The 15,046-nt window shown below is 42.4% G+C and overlaps 1 protein-coding gene across 6 annotated transcripts in view; it reads right to left on the minus strand.

Annotated features, from left to right (window-relative positions):
* Positions 1-15,046, minus strand: part of frmd4ba (FERM domain containing 4Ba) — a gene marked incomplete at its 5' end in the record, with an annotated part of 50,784 nt that overhangs the window by 16,612 nt on the left and 19,126 nt on the right. For all 6 annotated transcript variants that reach the window (XM_080424482.1, XM_080424479.1, XM_080424478.1 and 3 more), the window contains 9 exons: positions 1,255-1,312; positions 3,296-3,361; positions 4,130-4,213; positions 8,475-8,497; positions 8,798-8,854; positions 10,246-10,330; positions 10,904-10,996; positions 11,214-11,308; positions 11,505-11,570. In XM_080424482.1, coding sequence (XP_080280608.1) covers positions 1,255-1,312; positions 3,296-3,361; positions 4,130-4,213; positions 8,475-8,497; positions 8,798-8,854; positions 10,246-10,330; positions 10,904-10,996; positions 11,214-11,308; positions 11,505-11,570 — 627 coding nt within the window. The remainder of the gene's footprint in view (positions 1-1,254; positions 1,313-3,295; positions 3,362-4,129; positions 4,214-8,474; positions 8,498-8,797; positions 8,855-10,245; positions 10,331-10,903; positions 10,997-11,213; positions 11,309-11,504; positions 11,571-15,046) is intronic.

Raw genomic sequence — 15,046 nt, forward strand, 5'->3', positions numbered from 1 at the left:
ATTTGTATTTTTCCCTCACTTGTACAAATTGTGTCTGTGAGACTGCACCTTGTTTTAATTCTAATTTGTGTAAATCTAACCAAAAATACATATACATAAAAAGTGTATATAAATAAAATCCCTGTTGTATGGAGGAAAAGGTTTGCATCTAATGAGAAAGTTGTGAAATTAGTCCTTAGATCAATGTAGACAAGAGGACAAGACAGTGTGTTGACGGAAGAGAAGAGAATATGGAGAAGATGGTGTTAACTCAGTGGTTCTCAACCGTTTGGCTGGCGACCCCCAAAATAGACTTGCCCAAGTCACACGACCCCCGTCCTTCACGACTCAACGATCTAACAATATACATGCACTGAACAAATGCGCGTGCATGTGGCGTGCGCACATTTACCGACCACGTGCGTGCACACACACTGCTATAATTAATAATAGGCTAAATAAAATATCAAAACAAAAACATTTTGTTAAGTGCTTTAATGTAAAAATAAATTAAACAGAGGTGCGTACAAGAGGAAGTGCGCATCTTCCCTCAGCTGCAATAGCCTCCCACATTCCTCCTTATGTCGAAAAAGCTACAGTGTCATTTGGATACCGCTTCATGTTCACTGGCGTTAAGCCTAAATGTGTCAGAACCAGAATCCAAACTCCTGCTGGTGTTTGCATTGCATTGTAAACAGCTGTGCCTCAACGTTATACCCACTTTGGGTTTCTCACTTGCGGTCACAGTCGCGATACTTGTCAGTTGTGTGGTCCTTTTACATGGATCTTACTGTAAGAGGAAGATCTATCCACCGTTCCATCTACCATCCCAGGGCTGGTCCCAGACTCCCAGGGCTGTTGAGAGCAGTTTCACCAAGTCGTGGAGGCGCAAGGAGGCGGAGTACAGAGCCAGCTAGCTTGCTAGGACTAGGCAGTAGGTTACAGCTAGCCCCACACACATACACAACTTCCTCACTCTCTCTCCTCCTCTGAAAATGTTTGCCTACTAACTCATTCTTGATTTTGCTTCTATTTTATTGTGCTTCTACTGAAATATTAACCAAGAAAACAGAAAATTATGAACGTTATTGATATATTTTTTTATCTAACGCCCCCCCCCCCCCCCCTCCAAATTATTTGGCGTCCCCTATGGGGGTCGCGACCCCAGGGTTGAGAACCACTGTCAGTTAACAGAAGAATGTGGAGAAGACAGTGTGCTGATGGAAGAACATTCCACTGAAGCTACTGTATGTGTTCGCAGGGTGCTGGTCTTACCTTCACTGGGTAATAATGGACTCCATATGTCGGCAGGGACTGTACTAGGGCAAGATACCTTTGAAGAAGAGATAGGAACAGGTTAACAGTAATTCCACCACTTACACTTAATCACTGTCAACCAGTGGCCGTTGTACTGCGGGACAGAGTGGGATTTAAGCCATAGCCATTCACAAGCCACGGTCGTTTTCAGTGGAAGGCCAATCGATTTCTTTCAGGGCTGTGACAGGAGGAGGGAGTCCATTGATCAATTCAAGGGCACAAATCATTTGTCCGTAAATGACCTGGGTTTGCTTTGAGCTGCAGTTCCTGGGTAAAACACACAGTGGAGGTCTGTCACCCCCCACCCCCCCCCCTAGCTGGCAGCCGTTCCTAATTAATGACGCATTCTAGCATGGGGACCGGCACGTCCGACACGTACGACGACGACCACCATAGGGCAGGACAGTATAAATGAACTCCAGCCAGTATCCCTATATTGGGGGCGAACATTCTGCGAAAATAGTATAAGCTCACAAAGTGGCATGTAGATCTGCTATTTTTGGCTAAGAGATTTGATGTAGACTTGGGAAATGCTAGTGGACCACATATACAGGTAGAGCCCTGGGGACCCTGGTCAACCACGCATATAGTAGCAGTGTCAAACATTTGAGGTCACAGGCTGGATTAAGTCAAATGCATCTTCACACGGGCCGGACAAGGTGTGCAGACTACACGCATGCAATCGTGCAAAAACGTTTTTTTCTCAACCTGCTCTCATGTGTGTCGGCCTATTAATTTTAAGATATAAAGATTACATAGCAAGCATTACTCTCTCTCTCTCTCTCACACACACACACACACACACACACACACACACACACACACACACACACACACACACACACACACACACACACACACACACACACACACACACACACACACACACACACACTAGTGAAACGGGTGTCAGTCTTTCTTTCCGTGAGAAAATGGCTATTATGGGCCTGGAAAACGAAAGTTTTCATAGGGTTTGCAGCAGCTCCATATAACAGAAACTGCTCTTCTAAAAGTTGAGAAATGACTTAATGTTAAACACACTGATGAATGTTGGAATCTTGGTGCTCTTAGATGTGACTTAACTTAATTAAAACCGGCATCTGTGTCATTTTAGATTTTAGCTATACAGCAACATAAGTTTTAGGATTTAAAACAGTGTTTCTCAAAAATAGCAGATATAAAAGCTCACAGGGCACATTTTTGAAAAATCTTGAAAGTGTTTGAACATTTTTGAATAATTTTGAATTGTTTAACACAAATATTTTCTGGGGGGTCCCTGGCACAAAACGTTTTCAGATGGGGGTCCGCGGCCATATACAATATCATTTTGGGGGTCCTTGGCACAACTACTGATTTAGAAGGCATTTGTAGAATCGGCCTCAGGTCTTAATAAGGAGTGGTCAATGGTATCTTTATATCATTAACAGACAGGGACTACACTGGATTAGTTATCTACCTCTCAAACAGAAAAACTTCTGTTGCTGTGGTTGCTGGTGTTATGTTCTCTGTTACAACTGTGGTGTTACACAGGGTTGAGCCGAAACCGTAATTCCACCGTGGGATTGTTCTGGTGAATTTAGCAACATCCGTTGTCATTATTACAGATCCCGGCGTTATGATTGCTACACCTCCACACAAACCAGAAAAGTTGAACCGGGAACACAACAAATCCCCGATTTAGATGATAAAAGTGAAGTAGTGAATTTGTGAGAAAGAAGACAAGCTCTAAAATGCGCAACAAGCTATTTAGCCGGTGGCTCTTCCCTCCTGAATTCCACTGTTACATGCATGAAACTGCCATAGAGAAGTACTTAAAGAACACAATTACATTCGATCTCTACAAAAGTGGCACAGAAAAAGTATGAAATATGTGAGATTATAAATTATGATAATTTTATATATTGTGATTTTACCAATGTCAATCAGTCTGTGCTTGAAAGGTGATAGATGAATAAAGTAGATTATTATAATAATAATAATTATTTATGCCACAACTTACTGCACAATGGCTTGTCCTCTGCTCAGCCCCTTCAGCTTCTTGTAATGCTCGATCACTCTGTCCTCGCTGCAATGGAAGGGATCAAACCGTTAATGAAAAATCCATCAAGTGCTACACACCACCAACCAGAGAGGGAGTACGAGATGGCCCTGTTTCTGACAAACACTATGTCTGCTCATGCAGAAAATTCTGTCTGGCCTACTGGCCCACCGTGGCTCTCATCTCTCTCTCTTTTATGTGCATGTGCATGTGCGAGTGCACGCACACACACACCATATCACAGCAATCATACCCTTTTACAAGGTGGTGCGACTGTAGACCCTGTAGCTTAGCAGAAACACACACACACACACACAATACATTTATTCTGGCAATTGATCTAAGTCCCGCTGCTACAGTCACTTCAGATAACTGGCAGGATAAGGGCAGGCACAGAGGAAAAGGAACCAAAACTCTAAAGAGAGAAAGGAGCAAATATTCAAAGAGAAAGCCAGGAACAATTTAAGATTGTAGCGCGGCTGGCCTCACCTCCGTCAGCATTACCCTGTTCTTTCTTTCTCAGAACTAATGGGCAAACCTAATTAACATAGCCCTGGCATTAATTAGTTGCCCCATCAGAGGGAAAGATTCTGTTGGTGCCAGGCAGGCATGCATGCTCATCTCATCTGGGGAAATAATTGCTTTGTGCAGCCAGGTGTTACAGACCGCTGAGGCCATTTGATGGGTGGTTTGAAGGGGTGCAAGTTGCAGGTGGAAGAGGGGTAGCAGGCAGAGTGTTCATGTTGTGCCGTATTTTTGTTTTTTCCAGAGGTTCCCGCAGTTGACATAACTTACCAGTAAGCGAGAGAAGGGTGCTCCCTCAAGACTCGGGTGGGCAGAACTGGGAGCTGCTTCAGGTCTGATCTGGTAGTCTCGGCACTGGGAGAAAAATAATTTCTTATATGATTAACCAATTCACTAACTCTAGTGTCCTTTCTGGAGCTGTTTCCATGTGGATGTGGGTACCTCATCTATCCTACAGAGCTGGGAGGGACACAGTAAAGTCTCAGAAATTATACTGTTGACTGATCAAAGATATGTTATTACTGTCTAATTACTAGGCCTCCAACACGTGACACCCTCAGTGCTCATAAATCTCACATGTCCCGTTTTGACCTTAAAGGAGCTCAACAAATCAGTATGCAGAACGTATGAGAAGTTAAGGTAAATGTTTAGATAAGAATCTCAGAAGATATGATATGATAGAGCAGAGAGACCTTCTCCATGTGTTTGTGCAGTGTGGTTTGAATTTCTAAGACTTAACGCATGGCAGAGATAACTCACAATTGCAAATCAAAGCCAAAAGGTGCGGTGTCAGGATCTTTTTTTCTCTCCATATTCTTATCTATAAAAGCACTGACGCTTGCCAAGATTATGCTGTGGCTTTACTTATGTCCTGCCAGAGTACAATTATAGAAGCACATGAGCAGGAAACCGTGGGTGCCTTTTAAGGTGCTAAAAAAAGTACATTTATAAAAGATTCTACACAGTAAAAATCTTTGGTGTTAATTTAACTTGTGTAAAAATGAACCCATATGGGTACTTCAGCGTAAAGTTATGTATAGAATGAACATCATGCCAATGTACCAATTCAGATCAACCAGCCAACCAACCATGTAGTAGCCTAGTAGGTAGCATTCACACACAATCACAGACGAGAAATGTTAAGCAGAGACTGAAAGTGATCGAATGAACACTGCAAATATAAGCGCATTATCAGTGTGGACAAACTGTGGTGTATGTCACTGTCAAGGTTTGCGATAGTGAACCCTGAGTCACTGCAACAACATGTGGGGGGAGAACTTGGTCTACAATTGCTACAGGACAAAGAGGGCTATGGCTTGGCAGGCCAGTCTACTGGAGCCCTGAACAAAAGCCATTCACCAGCACTTGGCAAACCCTCCCAGTGTTGAAAGGTACTGTACGAGTCCCAGTGCTATTCCAAAATAGGCCCTGGCTTCTCAAGACAGGACTCAAACCTGTGGGCCAGACCGTTTCTAATCCTCCAACATAACATAAAACATTAGGACATCCTGGAACACTTGCAGCGTGCTCCACTTCCATTGTACTAGCTGAGCATTTAAAGACAAATAACCACGATATTAAGAGTTAATAAGACCATGTTAGGCGAAATTCTGTTTTAGCTGAACTTGACTTTTCTCAACTTCAAGTGTACATGAATCCTAAGATGATAATCATGATAATGGAAGCTAACAATCCCATGCTATATGCTAAGGTGGCCTTTAATAATCCAGTTATATGAACCAGCTTACTAAACTAAATTTAAAAAAAAATAAAAAAAGGGGGCAGGGGAACCACTGCACATGCAGAGCTACTTGACTCACTGCTCCTAGTAGCCGCCTCTTCTAGGCTGACTGGGTTTTGCTGCCATGGCACTTCACTGGGAGTTTGATGGCATACATTTTATGGGGCGCTGGGGCCTGGTGTTGTCGGGGTGATCTACTCCACCGCCACACTGCCCTGTCAGCAATCTGGAATTCATTACTACGTCTGTTATCTTCCTGCAGCGTGGGGGCAATTCCTACACCCAGTACAGCCCGGCCCGGCCCAGCCCAGCCCAGTACAGCTCAGCCCAGCTAGTGTGGGAGAGATAATACTCATGTGTCAGCGATTGCACTGGGCTGAGACTGGGTGACTGTTGTTGAGGTAATACAATGACAGAGCCTGCGGGATTCCCCATCGCCACGAATGAACCAATAACTACAGTCTACACATACAAATAGAGCAGAGAGCTAAAACTGTCATGGCTTGTATTGAATCAGAGCGCTGTACACAAATACCATTGGTCTTTCTCAAACGCGGTGCAGTAGCAGTGCATTACATTCAATTGTAGTAAAACAATGCCATGAAGTGACACCCATGATTGCTATATTCATCATGCTATATTACAGATTACGCACAGTACCCATAGTAATGTGGGTACTCACTACAAATGTGACATTTGCGTTTAGCAACAAGTAGACTAACCTTATCAACCCGAGCATAGCACGAAATCAGATGATAGTTTAATTCAACGTTTGGCAGGGAACTGGCTCAGAGTCAGACGAGACCACCATGATGATGACATCACTATGGTGAGTCCTCCTGACGCCAGACTGTCTACATTTTGGGCAACCCAGTCTACTGGTTCGTCCTCCATAAGGCAGGCTTAATGCTAGCTGAAGGAACAGGAGGTCTAACTTTACTCCTCCACATCTAATCTCACCGCTACAGGGCCCTTTGCTTGCTTCTGTCTTGAGGAGTCGCATATGCTTTATGAGGAGATTAACTGGCCTCTCTCTGCCACAGAGGTAGAAATGAAAGGCATCAGACAGGAGAAAGAGACACACTAGCATATGTTACGACAAATAGGGATGTGGCAACACTTTGCTAGCATTGGATATTATTGAGACAATAACACTATGTTTTAACATATCGTACGTTGTTGTATTAGGAGACTTTACCCTAATAGTAGTACCAATGTTCAGTACCAAGGAGCCATTTTTGAGACATGGAAATCAGAAGGAAAAGTGCATTTTCATGTATTGCCTTCAGACACAGTATGTTAGATGCCAAACTAGAGATCAAAGTAAAAGTAATGGATTCATTGTGTTGATACTCCCGATGGGACAACACTGAAACTGTATATGCAGCATTGGTGTCATCCGTGCAAGAGAGGAGGGAAGAAAACCTACACAGTAAAAATCCTTAGAGTTCGTTTAACACTGAAGCGTGTACACGTTTCAGAGTTAAATCAACACTCACTGAGGACATTGATTCTTACAGAATCTCTTGGCAGGTTTTCTTACAGATCTCTTGGCAGGTTTTGCTTTATTGTGCTTTCACAGTGTGGACAAAGAACGGCCCATCCCAACACCTACACGAGCTGGAAAGTTTGGACTAACTCACACACACACTGCACTCCAGGGCTAAGCGCAGTAAGAAAAATAATGTTTAAAACATGCATAATAGCAAGGGAGACGATGTTTAATAACAAATCATCCTCTATCAATCACACTTAACAAACCATTGGAACCATTAACAGTGACGAATGGATGCTGCCGATTTTGTTCTTGAGAGAACCAAGATAGCAGTTTTGCAGGAACTCAAACTGCATTTTCAGCATTCTATATAGCTATGTGCAGTCACAGCGTACATGTACTACAATTCCTTACAGGGCACAAAGCTTTGTGTTCAAATAATGCACAGGGGCCTCTAGGGGCTCCATGCTGGGACACACAGACAGAGTCTGCTGCCAAAACCTGCTCTGCTACTCTCAGTCAGACCAATGTTTACTCATCGCAGCTTGTACCCTTCATTTCATAGACTGAAAACTCCCTACAAACCATATCAGTGGGTCAAGCCTTTCAGTGCAAGGTCTTCTACAAAAAACACCATCCCCACCTGGGAGGTGGTTAATGATTTGTGGTCTTCTCGTGCATAACATCCCACCGGTGTTGTCTGACTAATCTTGTACTGTACACCCATAGAGGTGTCTGAGTCACTTTCCCCAGGGGTACATGACACTTAATACTACCAAGACATCAGAGGGACAGCCATTTAGTGTCATTTTTCTTTAGCATGTGGAACAATTTCATCAGCTCTCACAGAAATAGTTAAAACTAGAAAATGCAAGTATGTTTTAATTATGTAAAGGCAACATATTTCAATTTTTCCAGAATGTGAGTGGAATTGCCCAGCCCAGAGTTTAGTTCAGTGTCAACAGAGCAGAATACCATCAAGGAAATTATTAACTGAGGGAACTCCAGTGTGAAAAACAAATCTGAGCCAATTAAGTTGAACATTAACCAACTACACTGACTTCTTCATACACTGAGCTTTGGCCAAACAGATCAATAAACCCTAGTACTTCCTCCTTGTCAGAATCAGGCCAGACATATTTGGCTAACCACAGAATGTGCTATTTCTATGCTATGTTGATTAATTGAATACATAGGACCACAATGGAAACAAGTCCCCAGGACTTTATCCTTTTAGGTCAAATGTCTGTTCGTACCTCGTGCTGTTTAAATGTATGTCAAATAAAGCATTCATTCAATCAATCAATAAAATGCGTCGGGTATTTTATAAGTAAAAAACTAATTTGTGTCTGCAGCATAATTATGTCAATAGAGCTTACCTTGTGAATTCTCCTTTGGCTTCCTTTACAGAAAAAAGAAAGAAAAAGCCCATGAGCAAATAAATTCACCCCGAATAAGAAACATCTACTGAGTTTACTCGTGTGTTTAATATAACCTCACTAATTTAGTACAACCTATCATCCATATGTAAACAACAATGGCAGCAGCCCAACCGATCACACAGACAACTGTTTTCAAATGTTGCAGCAGCAGCGTGTGTGTGTGGAGGACGCATAGCGTCACATTCAAATGTCTAGTAGTTAATCATTATAACATTCAGTCTCGAACGCCTGTGCGTCAAACTCTTGCACTTCTTTCTTACCTGCAACGCGAACGCAGCTAACTTGAAGACATGTTCACTCTCCACCTCGATGTTCTCCTGTTTGTAGGAAAAGAAGAAGTGATCGGTTGACAAACAAGTGTAGCTTCAGGTCCGAAACACTTGACTTGAGAGAAACCTCCTCCTCCTCCCGTACCTCGTCCCACTGTTACCGACTGAACCATTACACCTCCGAGGGAGGGTGCGAGCTTGTTTGGAACGCTTTCGAAATCGTATACATTCTAATAACATTAACACAAGTCATATTCAAATAGTGTAAAACGAATGTAAACACGCACACAAGGCTGCTATAAAGGTCTAATTCGACGTTGCCGTTAAAGCTACTACAACTCTAGCCATGGATCACACACGACGGTCGTCTGTCACGATCGTCATGGATGAACTTCAACCTGGTATTTGCGTTCTCTCCATTTACAGCCCATATATCTACATAAACGTTCAGATTTAAAATATAAAGTGCTTAACGCATGGCCACAAATGTTAAAATTCTGTACGGGCCCACAGAAATACCCGTATATTCCGTATTGTTCAATAAAAAGCATTTTAATCCGATTGGTGGCCATTTTCTCATTTTTTTCGCCACATGCTTTCAACTACGCCGTCTACGCGACCCTATGGGTTGGGAGGTGTATTGCACTCTGATACATTATAACTCTATGAGAACATGGCCACCGATCGGATTCAAATGTTTTTTTTTTTTAACAATATCGAAGACACAGGTACTTCTGCGGGCCCGAACAGAATTGTAACATCCGTGGCCATGCGGTAAGCACTTTATATTTTAAATCTGAACGTTTATGTAGATGTATGGGCCGTAAATGGAGAAAGTGCAAACACCAGGTTGAAGTTCATCCATGACTGTCATGATATGACAGTCATGTTTCAGGGCTACCACCACAACTCGTCGGTAAAATGGTACAGTCTGCAAGCAGGTTCAACAGTCTCCGTCTCCCGTGGTGACCAGTCTGCCTCACCCCGCGAAAAAAAAGTCTGCATTGCAACATTGTTTTTACAAACTGAACAAAGTAGCCATACTGAAACTGTGCTGCATGTTTTTTAAACACGCGGTTCCACTGTATGCAGTGCATGTGCAGCTTTCATATTCAGTAGGCTGTAGCAACTGTCTTTCGCAGTTGTACGTGCTATTCCAAATAGGCTATTCAAGCTACTCCCTGCAGTTCTCTATTCTCTGTCGGCATAACTTCAATTTATTGGTTATAAATCTACTTGTAGTAGCAATAATAACCATAAAAAATGAAGGCAGACACAATTGTCTTTCGCTTCAGTTTACAGTAGCTATATTGACATGCAGAGCAGACCTAATTTGGTCTTCTTCAGCATTGTAAATATTTAATAGTGGTAAGACATTTCACTAAACAAAGACACCAAGACTTTCAATAAACTTACATTTCTGAAGTATAAACACTTACGTTAAACACTGACGATCTTGCATTCAGAAAGAAGAGCTCCACTGTTGTGTTGTCCTTTAGGAATGTGATTCTCTCAATGTAAAACCTGTGTGTGAAGAGTTTATTTTGGCTTGCTCATGTAACAGTACTTGAATATTAGTGCAAGCACATTTTTGCATTACTTTGCTATGGTAGTGTTGCCATACAGTCTCTAAATCAGGTCGCTTAGTGCCACCTGCTGGATGTACAGTGGATGTACAACATTACAGTATAAAACTTCCCATAAGAGGTCATGGTGCTGCTGCACAGCTCTCAAGATAAAAGCTGTGTCCCAATTCAGGGGCTGTGTCCTTGAAGGCTGCATTTGAAGGCCAATTATGTCACAGCGGTGCGACCAAGGATGTCCCATTTGGAAGGCTTCTTCAAATGCAGCGTTAAATTTGGCCTTCAAAGGACGCATCCCCTGAATTGGGGCAGAGCTATTATTTGCTATACAGAAGGTCAAATTAAATGTCAAAGGCAGGCTGGCATCATTCTTGAATGTCTCAGTTATCCCAAAAAATCAGGCTGCTTGAAATTGCCTGAGCATTCTATATTCATGTTTACATTCTAGCTCACATGGGTGAAGCTCTAACTAAGAGAGAGTTCAAACAAATGCTGTAATAACAACACCACTCACCTGACTAGGAACTTGAGTTCCAAAGGACCACTCTTTTTGGAGAAGTCATGATCAAGTACCCTGCGTTCCAACTGGAGCCAGTTATTCTGACCACTGATGAAAGAAAAAACAGCTTATTACCATCCCCCCTTTTTGATAAAATGCCTTTTGAATTTTGTCAGGGCTGCAGGGAGTAATTGTTTTTCATTTGACCCATGTAACAGTGTGATTACACACACACACGCTCGCTCACACGCATGCATGCATGCACGCACAGCACACACACCTATGCCAATCATAGAATGTACTGTAGCTTTGGAAATGTACTTACGTGTCATCTATGAAGGAGATCCCAAAGTACTCTTTCTCCTTCAGGGTAAAATGTGAAGACACCAAATCCAACAGTTCACGGGACAAGAGCTTGGGCTAAAAATGTGAAGATAAAACAAATGAACAAACCATGACGATTATTCAGACAATACAGCATAGGCAAATATATTGTAAACTTGCAAACACAAAATCAAACAGGTCATAAGGCAATTCATATGCAGCATCAACAATCCTTTTTAAAGTTACAGACCATCATTCCTAAAAGGGGTAAGATAAAGGTGGTAGAGATTACCTGGACCAGCAAATCCAGCTTCCTGTCATCCAGGAGGTGCACCTGGCACAGACGGCCCTCCGTCATCTGAAGCGAGAAGAACACAGACATGAGTCAGTGAAGGTACTAAAGGTACTTACAGGGACATGATCACATCTGCACTGCGGGAGGAGGGGGGGGGGGGGGGGGGGCGGGGGATGGGGGTCCTGCTTGGCAACCAGTCTTCTGTTCCACTCTCTGCATCAGCACCAGTGTGATGAAAATAAAAAATAAAAAAGACCAAATCTTATTGTCAGAGCTTTTCCTCTGCTGTAAGGAAATTGAATCATCTGAAGTTTTTTTGAAGGCATTGAGGAGGTTTAATAGAATTATCTCTCCATTGTCCCAATGAATGTCTGTCAGGTTCATTTTGGCGCAGTCAGCAAAAGCACTCTTCAGTGCCAGACAGACATTAAAACTACTGTGTGGTTGAATGGTCTTCAAGTGGTATTTCTTTTTTGGGGGGAAACACATGTTATAACTGTGCAGTGCACACCTTTCTATATGAGTTCCTCAACAGTGAACTGCGAAGCTCTCAAAGAATTCACACTGATATTCAGACTAAACCGAATCTAAACGTCCTACTTAGGATACATACATGTCCTACATTTTTTATATCTCCAGGGTTGTACTTTTCCCAGTTTAACACTGTACTGTATCTACAGCTAAATATTTGCAGCTAACTATAAGTCCCAATTGTCTACCTGCAATAAACAGGGTCGGGTGAGCACAACCAACACAGGTGTGTGTTTGTGGGAGGAGAATTCACATTTCCAGATCATATTCTCTATGGCCTCCAAATTTAGAGCTATAATCACAGGTCAAATTGCCCAATACCCTGTGAATTTTTATTTATATTTTATTGTATTTATTTATTGGGGGTTAGGGTTAGGGGGGGCACCCACACCCAGCCAGATTGAATCTGGGCCCACTCAGATTGACAGCTTTCACCACTTCCATGAAAACTAGGGACTCCATTGGGCGTGGTATCGTCGCATTCCAGCCGCACCCGCGTTTCAGAAGCGGCGAGTGCGTGTGCCAACCCAAAAATAAGCGCCTGGTCTCTTTATTTCTGCGTGCCGCTCCTGGAAAGTCAAATAGACAGTGACAGAAAATGTCATATTGACATTGTCCATCTCTGCGTTCTGTAGCCACTGGTGTGGATGCTGATAGTTGCTATTGTTCACCAGCATTTAGAGATATGTGTAACCACCTGGATTCGAGCCCTAGTCTCCCCTTGACCAATGGAGATATTAGGCTTTTGGTCTTCAAGCGGTGGGCTAGTCCACCACATTCACTCCCCCATTGAACTCAGGCCCCCACCAGGAAACTTGATCACGGACAAGCATCCAATTTAACCACTGGGATTTGAAGCCAGGTCTCCCACAACATCTACCACTCACCCAAAACAGGAATGCCATCTTAGGGAAATATTAGAATCAGAATCAGAATTATTTTAATTGCCAGGTATGTTTGCATATATTGTTGCTGTATGACAGAAAACATTACTTTTCAATAATTGGAAAAAATAACCTGTGTTCCAATGGATCCAATTTAGTATAGCTCGTGTTAATACTTTTTTTTATTATTGGTTAAATATTTATAAAACCCACAGACGCAATTACCCACTTTCAACCTGGCTTCCCTAGTTTTCGGAAATGTTTCCAAAAGAGCGAAAAGAGGAGATCTACAAGCTCACATCTCATTGTGATGTGTAGATCTCTGCTATTTTCACTACTTTTGCCCAACACTGTCATAAAACAGGGCATTAATTTATGAAAAAACATAAAAGGATGACAAGTATGGAGATGGGTACGGGTTACTCCCCGACAGGCAGTGTTACTCTGCTATATACTATAATCTCTTTCTCTGTTCAATCCTTTAAATAAATGTTGTAAAGTGTCCATTGATGGTGAGGGTGGTTGGGCCCCTTGCCCTCAGAGCTGGCCCCCTGACCTGGTGGCCAGTCCCAGCGCTGAACTCTCCCCTTTTCCTCTCAATGAAAGATATAAAAGGGAGAAGATGACACTGCCCACTCCTTTATTAGGATTACTTTTCTTAGTTTATACCTTTTGAAAAAGCATTCTAACAGCGCTATCAAACCACCGTTTGATCTCATTAAAATGTCCTTATACTGTCTAGAGAGCATGGGTTAAGTGCTGACTCTCAAGGCAGCTTCCTACTGAAAAGACTGGTGAGGGGTGCAACATTTATTTCTGTGACGAAAAAGTGTGAAACATGTGGCTTCCAACTGCTAGAGCCTGGCCTCTCCGGTGGAAAGTCAGGGTCATGTCGACTACCAGTGCGACCGCAGGGCGTGAACACAGCCTGGTGTTAAACCTTAACGCTACCAACACATATTGTTCCCGTCACCACAACAGAGCTGTCCTGTCTCCTTTTTTTACAGCCTACTTTTTTTGCTTTATTTTTAACACCCACAACCTCATAGACATGTACTGTTTTGCAGGCAAAACTGTGACTATGAATAAAGTGTTTCATGTCATGCTAATGTAGGATTCTTTTTCATTTCTTCCATTACTGGATTTGTTTAAGTTTCATATCGCAACATATGCAATACATATCCTGTACATTTATATACTGTACTTTAAAAGAAAAAGAAAGTACTTCATCTGACCTCACTAAACAACATAATTCTGTGTGATTTGTCTTGGTCTAGAGAATTATTGTGACTGTTAATTACACACGATCCACTGTCTAAGCAGGGATTAGTCACTATAGAAACCCTTTCAAGGATTGGTAGAGCTGTCCAGTGCACAATCCTGATTGGAGTTTATTTATCAATGTCTCATTGTTACAGGCCTGTGAAATCAAAACACAGAAATGGACAAAGGCCCTACAGTTTAACAGTCAGATTCGCTAATCACAGCTAGCCACAGGGAACCAATTCCAGATTCACCTCTCAAACCTATCTATGAGTTAAGAGTTTAATAGGATTCCCACTCCCTAGGTCATTTTGTCTCAGCAATGCAATTTTAAAAGTACTTGTGAACCATCAAAGAAATGCTACATGAGCTTTGAAGGCACAGTTTATCCTTTAACATGAAGAAAGTTTAAATTAGAAAACACATTATTTCCCAATCCCACCCCACACTTGCAGACCTCGGCAGCCTTGGCAGTGGTCTTGAAAGATAAATAAAAATGATTTAAAAAAAAAAAAGGCATACTACGGCTCGCTGGCCTCAAACCAACTGAAGAGATAACCACTGCTTTGTAAAGAGAGGTTCACCATGTTGAAAAGGAAGGTCAGATGCTATGTAATGACCATGACGGCGAGGTCATCCCCCTAAAGCCCTGTCATTATGGGTAGAAGAGCTCTGATGGAGCCCCTTTCATATGACCCCCAGCCCCTGACCTATAGATGGGGTTAGCAGCATCCACCCTGCAGTTTTTTGACGACCACCACTCCCTTCTTCCTCCCTGAAACTTGGTAATGTTGTGTCGCCCATATGTGACATCTATTACGAAATAACAAATATGACACAGACATTTTGAAATTAAAACAC

This window comes from Gymnoscopelus braueri (assembly GCF_963280865.1).
Source record: "Gymnoscopelus braueri genome assembly, chromosome: 3".
In the NCBI taxonomy this organism is placed as follows: domain Eukaryota; kingdom Metazoa; phylum Chordata; class Actinopteri; order Myctophiformes; family Myctophidae; genus Gymnoscopelus; species Gymnoscopelus braueri.